The sequence below is a fragment of the Varroa jacobsoni genome, unplaced genomic scaffold, assembly GCF_002532875.2.
Source record: "Varroa jacobsoni isolate VJ856 unplaced genomic scaffold, vjacob_1.0 scaffold_709, whole genome shotgun sequence".
In the NCBI taxonomy this organism is placed as follows: Eukaryota; Metazoa; Arthropoda; class Arachnida; order Mesostigmata; family Varroidae; genus Varroa; species Varroa jacobsoni.
In genome coordinates this window covers 70,712-90,011 of record NW_019213611.1, presented here as the reverse complement: position 1 = coordinate 90,011, position 19,300 = coordinate 70,712, and the positions used below count along the sequence as shown (strand labels likewise).

The 19,300-nt window shown below is 41.1% G+C and overlaps 2 protein-coding genes and 1 long non-coding RNA gene across 8 annotated transcripts; 2 read left to right on the top strand and 1 right to left on the bottom strand.

Moving 5' to 3' along the window:
• Positions 1-1,986: 1,986 nt before the first annotated feature.
• Positions 1,987-17,600, top strand: LOC111262863 (uncharacterized). 4 transcript variants are annotated; one of them, XM_086969345.1, is made up of 7 exons: positions 1,987-2,166; positions 4,372-4,508; positions 5,480-5,552; positions 6,213-6,330; positions 6,950-7,004; positions 9,104-9,214; positions 17,329-17,600. In XM_086969345.1, the coding sequence occupies exons 3-6, from the start codon at positions 5,480-5,482 to the stop codon at positions 9,185-9,187; spliced, it is 330 nt and encodes a 109-aa protein (XP_086825471.1). In that variant the 5' UTR covers positions 1,987-2,166; positions 4,372-4,508; the 3' UTR covers positions 9,188-9,214; positions 17,329-17,600. The 4 variants fall into 4 exon arrangements, with proteins under 4 accessions (XP_086825471.1, XP_086825473.1, XP_086825472.1 ...); XM_086969347.1 differs by having other exon boundaries at positions 6,208-6,330; XM_086969346.1 differs by lacking the exons at positions 9,104-9,214; positions 17,329-17,600 and having other exon boundaries at positions 6,208-6,330; positions 6,950-7,014.
• Positions 3,928-11,228, bottom strand: LOC111262862 (uncharacterized). The gene is made up of 5 exons (XR_002681899.2): positions 11,053-11,228; positions 6,965-7,115; positions 6,171-6,344; positions 4,667-4,768; positions 3,928-4,117 (listed from the first exon to the last, which is right to left on the bottom strand). It is a non-coding gene; the product is annotated as an uncharacterized LOC111262862 (long non-coding RNA).
• Positions 11,345-16,972, top strand: Strump (WASH complex subunit strump). Of its 3 annotated transcripts, none has more exons than XM_022837454.2 (4): positions 11,345-11,542; positions 12,299-13,811; positions 14,099-14,371; positions 14,730-16,972. In XM_022837454.2, exons 1-4 carry the CDS (start codon positions 11,477-11,479, stop codon positions 16,370-16,372), a joined length of 3,495 nt encoding a protein of 1,164 aa, XP_022693189.1. In that variant the 5' UTR covers positions 11,345-11,476; the 3' UTR covers positions 16,373-16,972. The 3 variants fall into 3 exon arrangements, with proteins under 3 accessions (XP_022693189.1, XP_022693192.1, XP_022693191.1); XM_022837457.2 differs by having other exon boundaries at positions 12,239-13,811; XM_022837456.2 differs by lacking the exon at positions 11,345-11,542 and adding an exon at positions 11,629-11,805.
• Positions 17,601-19,300: the final 1,700 nt, after the last annotated feature.

Sequence of the window (19,300 nt, the reverse complement as noted above, 5' to 3'; positions counted from 1 at the left end):
TAAACTGTTCATCAGGCCACGTTCTGCGCGTTGACCCACGACTACTTTCCGCTTGGCAGAGTCTGCGGACGGGCAGGGAAGTTTGCGCCGATCTGTGCCACTCCTATTAATAGCTGACAGTGGCTCTCGTAGCTTTAAACTAAGTCGTTATATTTATAAAAGATTAGGGCGTTATTATCTTTCACAGCTGGCGATGCGCCGACCGTGGCTAAACCTCCTGATTTTTCCGGGATGCTCTGGCAGCTGTGTTAGCAACGTGAAAGCCACTACGTTACCATCGTTCATCAGTAACTTGCAGTTAACTAGCACGCATATGACGAGAAAGGCTTCACTGTCAATAAATACGCAAGGAAGACGTTCGTCATTTGCTGTGCGTTCCTATTAACGCGATATATGGAAAGTTGTTCCCGAGAGTTGGCGGGCCCGTTCCCTTTCTTTTATTTCTTGCGGTCATAAAAAAAATCAAGATGCCTTTGCTGAACAAAAATCGTCATATATTGAAAAAAACCATCAGACTTGTGCTGGTAGCCTTTGGCGCTGCGATTACAGCCCTATAATTTTATGTTCTCCTGGGCAAGGGACCGAAAAGATAATACGTTTTTCTCAGGCTCACGAATATGTTGTCGCTGAATGCGCCAATGTATTCAGTTTTTCATTGTTCTACATGAATGTTCCGTGCGACGGCGTCGGAATATGAGCGGACAGGGCACTTGTCTCCCACGTCGACTGAGTCTTAACATCATTCTATGGCACCTTTTTTCAACCAAGAACGGCATCTGTTCCATTGGGGGCATTTGTTAGAATCACTATGCAAACAGAATAGAAACGCAATAAAATTGGCATATTCGAAAGTGCCTTCACTGTTTTTCTTAAAGAATTATGAACGCTCTGCTTTCACGATCCGAATACTTACGAGGCTCACTGTGCTCTTCTTCAACCAACTTTTCCATAAACAAGACTTCCTATTACTTACGCTGAGTTTACGCGACAATTGTACTTAAGTAAAACAATTATAAGACGAAAGCTACGATCGGTAAAAGAAACACTGATCACCGAATCAGTTTCTCACAAAGGAGAAATCTATTCCATAAACTTTATTAACTATATCATAACGAAATTAGCTATTACGCGAAAATTCACAGGACTTAGTATTTGCTCATGAACTCGAGTTCAAATCTCCAATATCCAGCCCCTGCGATTTATATCTGCCCATTACAAAATTAGCCTAGATGTCTTCTATAGGGCTTTGATCTTCGAGACAAGCCGTTGACACACTCTATCTCGTACTAGAATGTATCAACTATTTGGACGTATGCTCAATCTGAGCCAGTATCGAACGTGAAACTTATTAACACCTGCTCCATAATCTATGTTTTTCACCGTTACTTATGAACCGAACATATACTATGCATGTATATATAATTTATGCGAGTATTTTCTTCCTACGATAGTCTCCTTCATCCTTGCAGTGATTTTCACGGCCTCCCATGTCACGAAGTACATAGACACTACGCAATGCGTGACTTTGGTCGCATGCTATTTTTGGTCTTCACACTCACGGCATTGTTCAGATATTATTACGTTATGGATATTGCACTTGACTATTATACGAAAACACAGCACATATTATCCGTACCTCATCGCGCTAGTGGGTGGAATGAAGTGAGACAAGAATCTGAAACGCTGTACTGAAGCCCTGCTTACGAGTAATAGTAATAATGCTTCGTTCGCACTAATCGGAACGGCAGAAGACAACAACTCGATCTGCTCCCACATATATTCGTTATAGGAATATATATGTCAGTACTGATTTCGGCGCGTTGGCTACTCGCCTTCGTGTCTACGAACGATCGGACCAATTCGTGGGAACGATGCGGTTTTTGAAGCTGGCAACACGTCGTTCACGAACAAATAAAACTGGCCGGGGCTTCTCCACGAACGCGACCGCTATCTGATAACAACCAGACGAAGTATAAATGTGAATGAACCTATCAAAGGTTATATCTCGTCTGCCACAGCCTCGCACGAGTGCAATCGGCGTTATCGTTTTTCAATTTGTGCAGTTTGTTGCGTTTCAAGTGAAGGCAAATGTCAGATATGATCTGGTAAAGGAAAAGTGTGACAACTGGAAAGTCCGAATGCGAGACACGGCGCAGATATGGAACGGTACGTAAAACAACGAATTAATATAAAGTTATAAGTTTCCTTGTTCCCTTTAACTTACCAGCATCGTGTTATCATTCCTTTTTAACCAAACTCTCGTACGAATTTTGTTTCCAACGAAGATTTCTCATACAACTAAACAGGCCAATGAAAAGAAAGTACATTCTTAAAAAAAAAAAGCTGCTAAGATAACGCTACTCGTTCGATGCTAGCGCCTACAAGATGTAAAATATGCTCACCTTTTTTAGGGAAACTTATGTATATGATGCTTGTGATAATACTGGTAAGAATCACAGTGTAACATACGCCATTACTGACGCTTTAGAGATCTTGGTGAAGGTAAACTGTGTCCCCTGTTACTTTTACATAGGTTAATCTGCCTTTTAGTCTCTGTTTAGGAAGATACGCGGTGTGTTTTTACGGTACTTCCTTTTTAAAACTAAAATTCGTTGTACCAGGTAGCCACCTGTTCGGATCAGATCACCTAAGGCCTAAAACGATTCAGATCACATTGTTCAGGAATCAGTTGCATGAACAAGTGAAACAATTAACGATTTCAATGATCCACTTCTCTCGAAGTCGCCGTCCTATTGTTTGTCAGCATAGCAGTACGCGTGACCGTGTGTTCGTTTCGTTTAAGCAGACAATTGCAGATAAGGTTTGAAGGTTTATACTTTAGCAGCGTTTTTTTTCTTTGCGATTCCTTCTTTATTTTGCACCAGTACCCATTAATTCGTCAGCTATTTCATCTCTATTAGCTTCTGCCTTGGTAAATTAATTCGATTAATCGGGATTTACGGGCGATCTGGTTTCCACAGGCCAAAACCCCTTACCCCAGGACGCCGGCTCTCTGCAGCCTGGAAAGCTAGCAATGATACGTTTGCACCGTGTATCGTTGACCCTTTTACCTTGCAGACCCGGTTCCCACCGAATCAAGTGCTATTTTTTTCCTTCGTATTAATCGATTGTCGTCGCCGTAGCCATCGTAAGCAAGCAGACAATCTTGCGTTCTGACAACAAAAAACACCATAACGATTCAGTTGAAGACTGCTTGGAGGAACTTGCGGATTGCAGTTGTCTGTGATGCGAGACACAAAACGCCACACGTTGGCAGGTTTCCTTTTCTTTATAAAGTGACATAGATACGTTCATATAGACAGATCGAATACTGAACAATATCGTCTGCTAATCTCCTTTAATAAACAGTCGATTCAATTTAGCCGTGCAACGCACGATAGACTATCAAGTAGAGAATGGATGAATGAATTGAAAAACTATATGAAGATGTATTAGACACGAAGCCGACGATCGAGTTAATGTTGAAGATCCACTGTTTAGTTAGTCTAGAACATTCACGTTAGCCGGGGCTATTTCAAGAAGAGAACAATTTACAAATCGTGGAGCTGTGGCAAACCCGTCACGCTGCTTCGATGCCGGGGAGATGGAAGGGCATCATTTACGTGTGATTTCACGTTTGATCAGCTGTATCACTCGATTTACTAGCGCGCATCGATGACTATCGCATAAAATGCGGCCGCAAGATGCATTCGAATAAAATTTAACTATAATTCGACCGATCTGAAATTCGAACCAGACTAATTAATGTTATAGCGGCAGTCACGCCAATGCAGGAAACAAGCCGATAACTATAATTGTTATTATAAATACTATACGGAAGGAAATGTAATGGTGTGTAAAAGACGACGAAAATTATTTATATTTTTTTATTTTCGAGAGTTAGGAATCGTCTCTGTAACGGTCATAATAGAAGAGTTTTGAAATCCGATTCTACTGTTTCAATTAAACATTGCTCCAGACGGTTGGTCCGTTTCTCCTCCATAAGGCGAATCGCGTGTTTTCGTCCGGTTTCCAAGGCTTCCAGGCTATTTCACTAAGCTAAATGCCCAAGAGCTTCCGAGAAGGAAACTGTAACACACTCCAGGCATCCGAGAGTCTGCCAAAAACCAAACGTTTCGTAGACAAACGAATTATCAGTTCGTCACAATGGGGACGGTTTTATAATCGAACACATTGCATAGGAACCTAAAAAATAGGAAGGTTCAAGGCTAAAAATGGACACAACGTAGGGAAGTCTTTGTTAACCCGTTGTAACACTGACTTTTTTCCTTCTTCCTTTTTTACCATATTGTTTTTATTTTCCATGTTCGTTGTGAATGCTTAATCAAAGAAAGAGGAATACAATTTCAGGCTTTGATTCGAAGCTCCCTCTGCTGCGTGAGATCCAGGACGTACGAACTCTGTTCCACGATGGACCAAACTACTACTACTACTACCTCGACTGCTTAGAGATACACGCTTACTTCACCTTTTGAAAGTGCAGTAATGTAGGTTTGATCTTGGGCATTTCTTACTGGTGGGAGAAGCCGCCTATAGCCACACACAAAAACTGAAACATTTCCTACCTACTAGGACTCTAATTACGCTCGTCCTTACAAAGCTTTAGCATAATTATCATGTACTTATATAATCAGATAAAGCTCACCACTTTTCCATCCGGGCTCTGATGGATGTTCGATTCTATATTCTAACTTACTAAAATGTTTGACACGTAAGTTACGAGCCGCTGGAGTTTCCTTTCCCAGATCTGTAACAAGGTATAATAACGATATATATAGTAAATCCAACGTTTCTGTTTATGCACAAAACAATGAAAAACACAGTTACGCCATTTCTTGCGGCTTTCTAACGGTGGCGATTCATAATCAGGCGTCAATTTCAATGAAGGAAATGACCTATACTTGGTCATCTAATTATTGTAGTTAGCCAAAATTAACTTCATAAGCGACACAATGTTTACGTGCGCTCTATGCAGGAAACAGTAATTAATAACTTGTTTTACTGGGTTATATACGGCTTGTTAAACACAAGATGAAATGTCTGGAGACGCAAAATTTTGCGCTACAGATCGAATTGTTTGAGCGCCTGCTGCTAACAGGGCACCCTAGACAGGCAAAAATAGCCATCTCGTCCTCTAGCTTATGAGTTTTCTTCTACATTAGCATTACCGTTCGCCAATCGATCGTACCGGACAAGCCATTATGTTTCTACGTAATGAGTTACGCACACAGAGGCATTCACAGAGTCAGGGGGCATGCTTTCAACAAGCGTAATGATCTCGTCAGAGATCCGATCAGATCAACTGTTAGTTAGTGCTTATAGACTGTGAAAAAGTGTCATTAAAGTTCCACAAAATTCAAATGACAAAAATAACTAACCGAAATGAAATTATCTTATTATCATCTTGTGACAACTCGCCTAATAGTGTGCACGTGTTACTTATAATCAATTCCCTTAGATGACTGACTGCAGGCAAACAGAAATCACTGCGGTTCATGGACAACGTGAAAGTCAAAGCTACTGCTATGAAGGTATCGATCAAAATAAATCATCTAACATATAATGTAAAGAAAAATCGTCCCGGTAAGTTATTACGTGTATGATTATACAGGGATAGATGTATTTGTCTTCGCTTTCTGCTTAACTACGGCATATCTAGAGCCTAATAGAAATAGTGATAATACAATTAGAAATTGCTTCTTTTTCCAGTACATGTCCAAGTTTCTTCGCACTTGATTTTTCGATGTAACTAACGATTTGGTCTAAGTAAATGTTTGCACGATTTTTTAAGCAATTCGATCAGGTAGTTGGTACAAACAGCAAGACATGATTTTTTGCTACGGTAGCTATTTCAATATAGCATACTTCTTCGATAAAGTGGGACGGAAAGATCATCCAGGAAACACATAAACAGATCTCTTGAGTAGAGCAAATGACAACATCTCTTCAAGACTCCCAAGCCGTAAGAAGTTGCCAATTAGGTTTCGTGCTAACAACATCCGACGCAAAGCCAGATGTGAAGTAGAGAATACATTGACTCTACAGCTGGCGGTAGAACTAGGTCCGCATATTCCGAACGCTCGAGACGAAAAAAAAATGTCCACAACCTTTAGTTAAGCACGCAAAACTGCTTTACAATTTTGTCTTACGCTCGTATATGTCACCGATGCAACGGTTCCTTCGAAGCGCAGCGCAGTCACCTCACACAACTGGTGCAACGTGTTCCTCTCACTGGACGGCCGTACGATTACGATGGCCTGGATCTATATATCCTGTTCCCACCATTAGCTATACTTCGACATCACCAAGGTAGGTAGCGTGATCTGTTGAAAAGTGCCCCAATGCCAGTTAAACAATAGTAATTATATTAATGTTCGAGTTGTGTGGCCGACATCTTGTTCATGAATTGTCGTATAATTGAAAGGAATATGTTTGCAATTCGTCGACGTCTCCAGGGGCAAATGGAAGGGAAAGGCACTATACTGTACTACTGTCACCATGTTCGTTATCGTCTGTGAAGCATGCACCATTAAACATTCATTTTTGGGACCGTTGGCTTTGTGCGGATAAGGGACTAGGTTAGAAATTACCGTGCCTCTTCCTTTCATAGCTGTGATACGGTATGGCATACGAATAGTCTTTTCCACTACAAACTCGAAATATATTCTATTGATAGTGTTTCGTGAATCTGTCTTCGAATTAGGTTGAAGGTTACAAGTGGATTAAATATTGTTTATATTTTGATGACACACGAACGGGTCTTCGGTCAGCATTGCCAAATAAATGACAGAATATAGTACATAGAAATTAACTAACTTACTTTTTTCTTTAGAGACTTTATAGATACGTCGGCAGAGCTTAGAACTTTGTGGCAGCACTTGCCTAAACATTAATAGTTGCTGGCTTCGTGTTGCTTACTCCCATATAGCAATCAAGGACCTACCGTCGGCGGCGTGTCCAAGTCAAGTCCTGCCTCAACCTCTGTACGCTTAATCTCACCGCAGGTTTACTCGTAGCCTATGTCGATCTCATAGAGTTTGAACAACAGATTATTTGTATAAAATCGAGGAGCGAAGATTTGAAAACATCGTTACCTGTAATAAAATGACGCTCTGTGGCTCGTTGTATATATTGATTTGCTTTCGTCGACGACCAATATACAATGAATAGTTTTACCACAGATTCTTTCGAAATACACTATCTTGAATGAGAGAACAATACATAATTCTCAATGAATGGACACTTAACACGCCTCTGTTATTCGCTCATTGCACTGTGCAATGTCTGAGAACGTGGTTTCGCAAAAAACAATAGGGATCATGCGTGCTATAAATATAACTATATTAGGTAGCGTTTCATTATTTTCCTATTATAGCTTAATAATCACTCCACCCTAGATTCAACTTAAAAAGTTACTCTGGCTTAACTTCCGCTGAGTTACTGACACACAGCGCTTAGATGACAATATGCTCAGGAAACATGAGTGAGCATTAACTGGGAATTAATTTGGTTATTTTATCTGAATTTATTAAGAAAAGGGGCGCATCCCTCTAAACCAAATAATACATGCCCATTTTGGGCTACGAGGCCAAAAATACCGCAAGCTATCAAGGGGAAATCAAAAACAAAAAAAGACCAGTTATTTTAATCGTCCAACGATTTAGTGGCAGAGAGCACACTAAATACGAGAAGTAGCTGATTTGCAAGTCACGTTTTAAGCCTTACGCCCGGAACTGGCGTTGAGCACTATTTTATACCGCGACACATTTGCTGCCCGGCTTGTTGAGCGGGAAAGCTGTTTATTTGAGTGAATATGGGGCTATTACAAAGGATTTCATAGGTGTTAATTTTTTATGCAGGGCATTACAAGAACGTTATCTGGCCTTGAATATGTATTGCACGTGATACTTCAGCTGCTAGACATTACTCCCTCCGCACGATTGAGTCCCAATACGCACAAAACTATGCTCGGATTTGAACCGAGACCACCAGCTGTCGCTAAGTTTCACTGGTAAATATGTTACGTACTTTATCATGGAAGGATCCGGCAATGCACAAAGAACACACAACTTTTTGACTGATGTAAAACAGTAGAAAAGTGGTAGCATCGAAACCCGCCAACAATATGTGAATTCGCCTTTGTCTAGTTAAAGAAAGCTATGTCTATATTTTTCTATATACCTTCAACTTTTTTTTTTTACAAAGATTGTTCCAAACTCTTCGAACATGGCCAAAAATGGCACCTCGCGCTTCCTATTCCTAAGTCATGAAACATAAATGCGATGTTTGTCATCGGCGCACAAATGGTTTACATGATTCATTAAGGCAGCAGGTTAAAGAAGATTCGAATGAGACCCAGCTCCGCTATTAGCATTACGCGTCATGTTATTGGTCAAGATACACGTTGGTAGAATGAAAACTTCTAGCTAATTATAAACTCCAATGGGTAAAAAAGATGTCCTCTTTATTCACTTAACAGTGCATTCGGGAAATGTGTAGCAGCTGGATCCGTCGAGAACTATTATGCGCCCTAAATTCTTTCGTATGCTATGCTTTCGTATGAATCAACGCCGTCCGGGTTAGCTTACCCCATACCCGTTTGCCCAGAGTATTCTACTATCTATCTTTGAATCTCATCTTTAAAAATTTATTGTGTTTAGGGAGTTTCTTTGGACAACGATTGTTTTTGAAGTTCATTCTTAAATATGTGATGCCTTATGAAATAAACAAAGTTCAAGTGTGATGAAGATATTTATGATTTCCATCCACTACAGTCGTCTGAGATGGAAGATTGTGGATTAATATATATAATATATATATATATATATATATATATATATAATAATATATTAGCCCCTCTGCGTTTCAACTGCACGAATGAGGACAAAGGATCAATAAGCAACAGTATGCAGAAACAACAGTTAGGTGTGCATCTGTCCGTGTTGCTGTGCTCCACTATGTTTATAGGTTGCTAGATCATTAATAAGTGAATTAATAACAATTTTCCTTTTTCTAATAATAGTAATATTTAAAAAAAAATAGTAATCTTCCTATTTTGCGACATTTTCTCGTCTAATTTCAGTTAACTTGCGCGCTCTACGACTTCTTGACGAATAGCTTCTGCGGGACCAGTGAAAAGGATACTTTTAACGATTCCCGATTTTAACGATAACACACGGATTAAAGCGTCGACGTAGGTTTACGCGTAGCGAATATGTGAATCTTCTATTCTATATATCAGCGTGATACCTCATTTTACTTCAAATTTTTCTCACTTAAACAAAGGTGTGGAACTTGCACGTTTCATCGTTCCATAAGTGAGCACAAGCATTCTCAAATATTTATAACTTAATGCCCATCCAAGTTGCCCAGCAAGACCACTCCTTGTATTATGTAAGTTATCAAATGACTGAAGTATCGGCTGCAAGAAAATGTATAACTAGTTAAATGGTTAACAGTCATAAACAGTAAATAGGGCAGCAGTTAAATTGACTTCCAGTGCGACACAATCATCTTAACTCATTAGAACCACTGTTTCCGTTTTAGACGTAGCAACGTGATGGAAAAACGTAGAAGCACATGTGAAACCGTTCTCTGTACCGTAGTGCGATGATGTAATATTTCTTAGAAATTTAAGCGTTGCTAGTATTTCCGGAAAATCACAATTAAAACTCTTCAGCTTATCGAATTCTAATTGTTTCGGACTCTTACGTCCAGTGTTGTTTCCGTTATGAGTTGTCTCAGACGGCTGGCTTCGTCCAACGCCCAGTTTTGAACCCATATCATTTCTGGTGTCCATAAGTTCAGTAGACGACAAGGTTGAATGCGTGCAGCCCACGATTTTTCTATCTAAAGAGGCCTAAAACTGGGAGATTATGAAGCACTCCAAGCATTCAAAAGTTGGCACTGAGAAACGTTTTCTTGTTTTGAAAGATTTCCGAATTTTGTGAACGAACGCGTTACCTGCACCCAATATCTGCCAGACAACTCACATGATCAGTTAAGGGGGGGTTGTAAGATGAATACTAATGAAATGAACATACGATACTCGTACGCCATATGCTTCTATATAACTAGTGTGCCACTCAAATGGCTACTTATCTACATAATTGAATGTTGATCTCAAAACGACCTTGAAATTTCATCGACGAACCTGGGCATTTTACGGAAGGTCTAAAAGAACCCGATTATTTGTTCCGGTGTCGCAATAACGACTAACGATGTCTGTGGTTCAGACAAATGTTTTCGTTGTTGGCCGAGCTAACATGTTTAGTTAAATATGGCCAGTAAATGCTATAAATAAATATTCACTCAAGCTTTAACAGCGATCATCATCTATCAGCTTCGATTATTGTTGTATAGAAAAGCGTGCGCATCTAATAGTTCGAAATAAAAATTCGGTCGGAGCAAAACTGGAAGCGACCGCTATTCTCTATGTGGCATCATTTTTAACCACATGAAAATGATGACTCTTGCTAAATCTATATTCAGCTTCTATATGGTTTCATTATAAACAAGTGTTACTCTTAATCATTATTTTAGCATCTTTTTGACAAAATACAACAAGTGGATGGTAAGCAGATGTGTTTTGAGCGAGTGGGACGTCTTGCAGGGAAAAATCCATATACGTCAAACTATGCCAACATTTCGCAAATAAGTTTGCTTTTTTTTCTTAAAAGACAGAATCGTATGTACATATGTCGTACAGTCTTCGAAACAGATGTCTAAAGCAATGTGCAATCCTTCACAGTTTGCGTCCTTCGAACAGAATTCGGTTTCTTCGAGTTTTACCTATTAATCGGAACTGGCACTTTTCCGGATAACGGGTGCGCACCTTGCGAGAACGCATCCTGACGGCGATGTCGCGGTGAGACCCAGATGCTAAACCCTGTTCTTTCTGAAGATGACATCTGCAGTATTTATAGCCAACTCTAAGAAAAAATTAGATAAATCTACGGAGTTTGCATACGAGCTATAATTAATGTTTTTGAAGGATTGGCTTTACAGGGCTCGCACAAGCCTTTATTTTACCTTTTTCAATTTGCTTTCATTATCGTGGTTGTGCAGGGAAGGCTCCCACGGTATCAGGCCTGACTGATAATTCACACTAAAACGTTCTCGAAATTAGCTGTGAGGATCGAAATTGGGATCAGCTATCTTTATTGTTCCTTAGGCGTAACTTCGCGTAAACGTTGCCTTTGGCTTGTCTCCAGATTACGTTTATTTCCATACTGATTCATAGCCATCTACTTACTACGAGGCTAGCGCTCGACGAGCGTACCTTCTATGCAAGCTTCTGTCATTAACGGTTTCCGCACGCTGTTTGTCGCCCGAACTCGATCAAAATATATACATAGAAGTGATAGATCCAACGAAACTACTGGTGAACAATTGAGATCATGTGATCGATAGCAGCGATGTTCTACTTAGACAGAACTGTGTGAAGCTTTTTGAAATGACAGCTTCAAAGACGACCGTAAAACTGATTTGTCAGGGCGGCAACCGATTTTGTCCACAGGGGGTGAGTGTTAATAAATAACAGATGATTTTTATAAACACTGTCCCCGAAGATGTTTGTATGTATGTTGTGAGGCGTTCTATAGGACATCTAAGCGGGTTCGTGAAGGCAGGGTGGGTCTGAATAAGCCGTTTTGCGTTGAGATTTTTTGCACTTGCTGTACATGGCAATATAATCGGTGGAACCGCGCAAAAAAAAAGTTAAACAAACATAAATTGGCTACAATTGCCGAAATGGTTGCGTGCCCGGCCGACCTAGCTATATATGTAAGCATTATTAATAATAGCCGATGATGTTCTTAAATTAGATTATTTGAAGTTCTTGTATATATATGTAATTCTTGTATATATATATATATATATATATATATATATATGTAACAATAGTGGATTTGATTTTATTAATATTTATGAATTTTCGGTTACGTTTATTAATCGATAAACTAAGTGGATGTTATTAAATGGAAATCATCTATAAATTCAGTGAATATAAAATCGGACGCCAGATAGAAGTGGAATTGTCTAACGCCAATTTGACGTGTGAATCTCTACATGTATCACTGGGAGATAACGACTTACTATGAAGCTGAGGTTTTTTCTTGCCTTTATTCTAAATCTTTCCGTCGAACAGAGATAATGGCGTTCCCACAAATGATCATCTTTCATTCCTCTATTTGTTTTACACATGTATCAATTAAAGGTTTTCGGCTCACCTTTCCTGTGAACTCTATTTACTGCACGGCTATCGGCCATATTGCAGATGGACTTCCTGGCCGAGAACAGCCCCTGTGGGCAAACTCTACTTAGAATCGTGTCGCAGGGTCACACCATCATTGCCAAATTGACTCGACTCTCATCAATGATACCTTCGCAACTGAGCGATGATCGATATTCCGACATTCTACTGGATTTCAGTTACTTCAAAAACATCGACGCGTTCGAAAAGCGGCTTGACAATGAGCCGCGAATAGCCGAAATGGACGAGGTATTTAAAGAAAATCATCTTGAGTCATTGTCGAAGTTATATCTTGCATTCGAGTGTGTTTATAGTTATACCGTTGAATTAAATCAGTTTCTCGAGGAGCTCAACGAAGGAGTCTACATGCAACAGAGTCTCGAATCCGTTCTCGACAACGTTGACGGCAAACAGTTGCTTGCCGAAGCATTGTATATATGCGGTGTGATATTATTGTTCATTGACGAAAAGTTCGAGGGAACGGTTCGTGAACGAATACTTGTACTGTATTATCGGTATTCAGCGCAGAAGTCCAACATCGACTCAAACATGGATGACGTGTGCAAACTTCTTCGCTCGACGGGATACGTGGCTCGAAGCAAAACGCGTCCTGCTGGTTATCCCGAGGACTACTTCAAGAGAGCAGGTGTTGATCTAGGCTTCGTTGTATTGCTCTTGGGCCGCCTGCGCTCCGATGACATCTACAATCAGATCCCGTTGTATCCGCAGCCGGAACATCGTAGTGTGGCGCTGGCGAACCAGGCGGCGCTGATCTACATTGCACTATTTTTCTATCCAAAGATCCTCCATGGCGAGCCAGCCATCATGCGCGAGATTGTAGATCGGTACTTCCCTGACAACTGGGTGATAGCCACTTACATGGGCAATGTCGTGAACTTAATCGATGCCTGGGAGCCGTACAGGGCAGCAAAGGCGGCCTTGCAAAACGTCCAAGATTTGAAGGCCGTTCAGACGCGTTGTGAAAAAATGCACAGGCAAGTTGAAGAGCTGTTAGCTCAAACCGAGCAGCTTCTCAACGAGGGTGTACCCACTTACGAACTGGTACTCGACGAAGTGCAAAAGCTATTGGCTGCTGCAAGAATGCGGAACGTGGTTCTTCGTTGGCTACTGTTGCATACGGCCATGGTTCCGGACACGGTTACGAAGCGGGCCCGCCAGCTGCGCGATATCGTCCTGCAAAAGCACGACGTGCTCCAGCTGTTCAAGCTGTTGCTGGTCACAGCGGAATTCGAACACAAATTTAGGGAAATCTATCGGGAGCTGTTGCGGCAGAAGAATGCTAAATGGGAATTCTTTAAAAAAGAGAGTAATGAAAGACTTCAGGAGCTCTCTGAAGTCTACTCTGGTAGTAAGCCACTTAACCGGATTGAAAAGAACGAGCAACTGCAGGGATGGTTCGAGGCAACCGTTGAGCAGGTTACCAATCTTAGCCATGAAAGTCCAGTTGCTGATAGCAGAAAGATCGTTCAACTGATCGACGCGCTGAACAAAGTTAAACAGTATCATCAAATAGAAGGTGAATTTATACATGGATATTTAGAACTAAATGGAATATTTGTCCATCAGATACATATTTGGTTGGGGGCACTTAGTTTAAGATAGAAAAGTAAAAGAAATATTCGTTAAGCCTCAGCTAAAGCCTTGAATGATTCGGTAGTAATTCTAACTGATACATTTGTTTTCCTTTTTTTTTTTGCTATAAAATAGATAGTGTTAAAAAAATGCTCGTTAAAAAAATAAATAAAAAATGAAAACAAATGATACGAGACTATAACGTTTATGCTTGTCACGGTGTTTGAATAGGTTGTATTCAAGTGAGGCAATTTGTCGATGAAAGCCGGCAATTTCTGCACTGTATGCTACGCCTGCTGTCGGTCAATGTTGAACTATTGACGAAATTGGATGTAATTGTAGATGTTTCGTACGCTTGGATACTAATTGATGCCTATACAGCCCATATGCAACGCAGCATAAAAGAGAATCCTGGAACAGTTGTGAAACTGAGGACGATTTTCCTAAAGCTGGCATCGGCTCTTGATCTGCCCCTTAGGCGCATCGTCCAGGCAAGATCACAAGGTAACATGCGTCAAAATTTAATCGAAAACAACCAAAGTGTATCCGCTATTCATACTTAGAAGTAATATATTCTTATACGCTTTAAATTGATTTACACGAGCTTAAATTAAAATCTAATATATTAGCTTTATATAGATTAATAAGTATTTCATCTGATTATCATTATTTGAACTTGTCCACAGCCGCTTCGCATAGCAATTATGTATGCGAACTACTAACACTTTCAGCTGAATCTAGTAAGACTATTTTTCCCTTAGCAAATACCAACATTTTTAATCATATAGTCACTATTGTATCAAGCACGAGCATCATCTATTATAGTGTGTAACGTTATACATATTGTGCCGTCAATTTCCAGATGTGGAAGCCGTATCTGCCTTCTACTCACAGGAGCTAGTCAGTTATATACGACGGGTGTTTCATATTATTCCCGAGACGATGTTTTCTCTGCTGGCTCGTATTATCAAAATTCAAACAAGCCACCTTCAACAACTGCCTCCGCGTCTAATGAAAGACCAGTTAAAACACTTCGCCCAGATCGATGAGCGTGTCGAAGTTGCTAAGCTGTCCCACGACATCAGCGTTTTCACTGATGGAGTCCTTGAGATGAAAACCACATTGGTCGGTATCGTCGAGATTGATCCGAAACAATTACTTGAGGACGGAATTCGAAAGGAGTTGGTTAATCAGCTTAGTCTGTCGTTGCACAATGGTTTGACGTTCTCGTTGAAGCCGAAGCCGGGCGAAATGATGGAAAAGTTGAGTGCTCTCTCCAACATTATAAGCCGATATTATCGATCGTTCGAATACGTCCAGGACTACATCGGCATCAGGGGCCTGAAGATGTTTCAGGAGGAGTTTGCACGTATAGTCAACTACAATGTCGAGCAAGAGTGTAACATGTACCTCCGGCAGCAGATACACGACTGGGAATCGGAGTATCAATCACGGGAAATTCCTATCCCGAAGCATCCCCCGATTGACGGGACAGCTGCGAATTTTGTCGGGCGTTTGGCAAACGAACTTTTCCGCTTAACCGATCCAAAGTCGACGATCTATGTCGACTCGCTGTGCACCTGGTACGATCGAATAACGCACAGGAAAGTCATTATCCTGACAGAATTTTCGCTACTACTTCGGGCGGTAGGAGCCGTCGGCATGGTTGGATTAGATAGGGTGTACTCGTTTCGAATTGCTACTGAACTTAAGAATATGACTGATTCACTGGCGAAAACCCTTGACACACAGATCTGGGTAGAGGGATTGGGCGCGGTGCAACGGACTATGAAGAAAACTCAGCCCGAGGCTATGGCAAAGCTGTGGGCGTCATCGGCTGCAAAAATTGCCAAAGTCTACCCGAATTTGGTCGCAGCGTTAATGCGTGTCGGACAGATGATTCTTCTCCGACGCCATATCGGTCATGAGCTTTACAAGAATGCAAAATTCAACGGGAAAAATTTATCTGCCGCTCTGACAAACTTAAACGATGCGATAATGTTGCAACTGCCTGAACGGACACAGCCAGCTGACAACGAATTTATTGATCGACTTTCCAACTACCTTAAATATACTGGACTATACGAGCCGGTTCGACAGATCTACAATGAGCAACCAGCGCACCCGATTCCGAATCTGGCCATGTTCATGGCACTTTTCACCACCACATGTATGCCGAAGTTTGCTTATTCTCGAACGGTTGGCTGCCTCACAGCCAGAAGCAAACAAACGATAGATTGTGTCCCCTTCACGTTGGGCGTTTTTGTGTTTCTTGCACAATTTCATTTAGACTACAGCGAAGATTATGTAGGCCTACTCTGTCAATACCTAAAAACATGCGCCTTACCACTGATAGCGGTTGGCCGAAGCGACCCGGATCTCACCAGCCTCTTAACATTTCTCGACTACGCCAGCGTTGAACTACACTGCATCGATAGGCAATTGCTGTGTAAGCATTTACCAGAGTTTGTTCTTACGCAGTACAAAAATTTGCTCATCCTCTAAGGTCCAGGCGAGGTTTAAGTTGAGGGATTTGCCCTTGAATGAGAAGGAATGGACACGTATTGACGAAGACTATGAACATGATTAACTCGCTAACTCGTTGATTTTATAACAGATAATACTGGCACCCCTGGCAGAACTCGATAGATGAAAAGTGAAAACAAAGGAGAGGCAGGCGAAAGGCTATCTAAGTGATTAAAAAGGTGCTATGCCGCCGGTCAAGCTGGGATATAGGGAACAAGACAGGGGCGGTTGCAATCGTGTATAGGTGCATACCTACGAGGGAAATCAGGTTACAGCTATAATATGATCTACAACAAGTTGTGCAGTAGTGTTTTGAATGACACTGAAATATAGATATATGGAAAAATCGCATGACAGAGAGAAAACGAGAGGCTATAAAGACACGCTGCTAAATCGAAATCATGAAGTTGTCGACCTATTTCGTTGGGACTCTCGAGAGGTAAAAGTGTTATCGCTTCTCAAAGTGACACCTGTATTCTGGCAATGTCCAGTTAACAATTGTTTTATTCAATCAATCGCTGGTGTGAACCGTGAAAAAATAAAACCAACTCCATATTTGCCTTGGAGTTTTAATGACTATGACAGGAGCACTTGTTTCGTCGATAATGCACAATTTTTAATAGTATTGTTATCCTTATCAATGTGTAATTTTAACGAGGTTACATTCGAAAAATTGAACCTTTTTTATCTTGCGGTGTTGCCTCTAGAAAATTAGAACAGATCGCGTTGGAACCCATCCGGACTATTTTATACGGTTAAGGGACGTCTGCAATGTACATCGTCTTGGCTAATCCTAGTTATTATTTAGAATGATTTATTACAATTTTGTCTTGCAGTTAAACCGAGACACTGGTGTTATCGAGAGATTAATTAATTGATTCCCTCTTTTCTTGTTTTGTTATTTTCCTATTAACAATCATATAAATCTATTTTAGGGTACGACGGCCAACTCGGTGATGGACCCCTGTGTGTCCTTGCACAGTGTGATTTTACGGAAATTTAAATAATTTACAGTAACTTGAAAGGAGCGAAAAGCGAATTAATATTTTTATAACTGTTACAAGTAAACGGCACTATATATACATGGGAGTTCTGAAGAAATAACGTTTGCTTTAATCGCTCTCGTGCATGCTTTACCTAAGTTTATTGAGCAAGAAGTTTGATGTGACGTTATATACTATGAATAAACACACGTATTTTATTACAATTGCAGTAGATTCAATTATGTACGCTATTCGAAACCCAAAATCAACCATAAATGTTTGAAGGAAAAATGAGCGTGTTTTTAATCACATTACTTAATTAACATTGACAAAATCAGCACACGCCCATTGCTGCTTCAAATTCTAGTGTATGTTGATAAATCAAGCACGACCCACAAACGCTGGACTTTAATTTGAATAAACTCCATGATGCTGGCCAAGGATTTGGTTACACAATAAAGACATGCGTTTAGTTAAAAGGAGAAATTAAATAAAAATCAGCGGCACAGAACCCAGACAAACAAGTGTTATATACGTGGATATATCGTACACCCAGTGGTGAGTACTGAAACGGACTCGAAAATACTCAAATAGTTACAAAAAATGTAGTTTCAATTTCGGTCGGTTAATCGCTAGCCGCCAGCGATGGGACCTCCTCATCGCCACTATCTGATGAGAGCCGTGCGACAGTGGAGAGTGAATAAATCCGCTTCCGGTAACAGATCACAGTGGCCTCATGACCAATTCGTACGCGTTGTGTAGCAGTACCTACGTGGCCCCGTTCTGGTATGATATAACTTGGAGATCGTGTTCGGAGCGAACAAATGGGTTATTTTAAAAAAAAAAATGAACCAACGCCTTTCCTACGGACCCAGTCGGCACGCCGACTTGATCCTCAAACGTGTAAGAACGAAAGTCCTTCCAAGGACAAGATTAAACGGGCTAGTTGGTAGTGGATAAGTTGCAGTGCTGTTTCCTGTTTAACTTTAAGAAGTCAGAAGATAATGAGCAGCCTTCAGCAGACAAACCTGGCCTTTTAATCGACGTGCCGGCGTCTTTTGTTGTAGCTGCAGGTAATGCGGATGCTAAAAATCAACTGTTCGCGCATGTGGCTGGTGGGATCAAGCTCGCCAGAGGATTTTGCCAGCTGTTCTACTTGGAGTTTAATATCGACATCGAGGTGAGGACGCTGGACTAATGGGCCGCACCGCATGCCGAGGCTGAGACAAGTTGTATCAATCGTATTTTTGAAGCATATTGACGTGTGGCCTCGGGTGCGGGTCGCCAAGCAGGCCTTCCGGCTTATTGATGCATGAAAGCAGCTTCTGATTATCGGGAGGAAAGTCAAACAGAAAGTGGGCGGGAAGTAGGTAAAATTTTTTTGCTGTCGTTGACAATCTGTCGCCTGTTATTGTCGGGAGGCCCTTCCTTTCCATTTTGACCAATAAACAGCGTAATATGTCGCACCGCTCATAGGTAGTTTTTTCCATTCCATTCCATCGGTTTTTACCCAGTCGTTACCAGGAAGAAGTCAGCCGATGCCCCCTAAATCGTCGAAGTGATTGCTGACAGCAGCTGGCTTGCTAATTATCGTCCATCAATTAGTGAACCGCCATATCCTGGAGCGCGAAATAAGAGTAGGGTTTAGGAGTATGCTTGCAATGGACAGCGGCTACAACCAGACGCTTACGGATCTGCCAGCATGGCGTTTCGCTAAAGTCGATCTGTAGTTAATGAGCCACTGGGCGTCCTAGGACATGCTTTTTCTCGTTCTCATAAATGAACACTGCATTCGTTTCATTTACCCTCCTCTAGCTCGAAAAATAGAACTTGAGTAATGGGAGACGCGCTGTTTGCCCTTCAGGATCATTACAGGGCCATAGACGCAGTCGTCATGGACAACGAAAGCAGTTTTCGAGGGCGA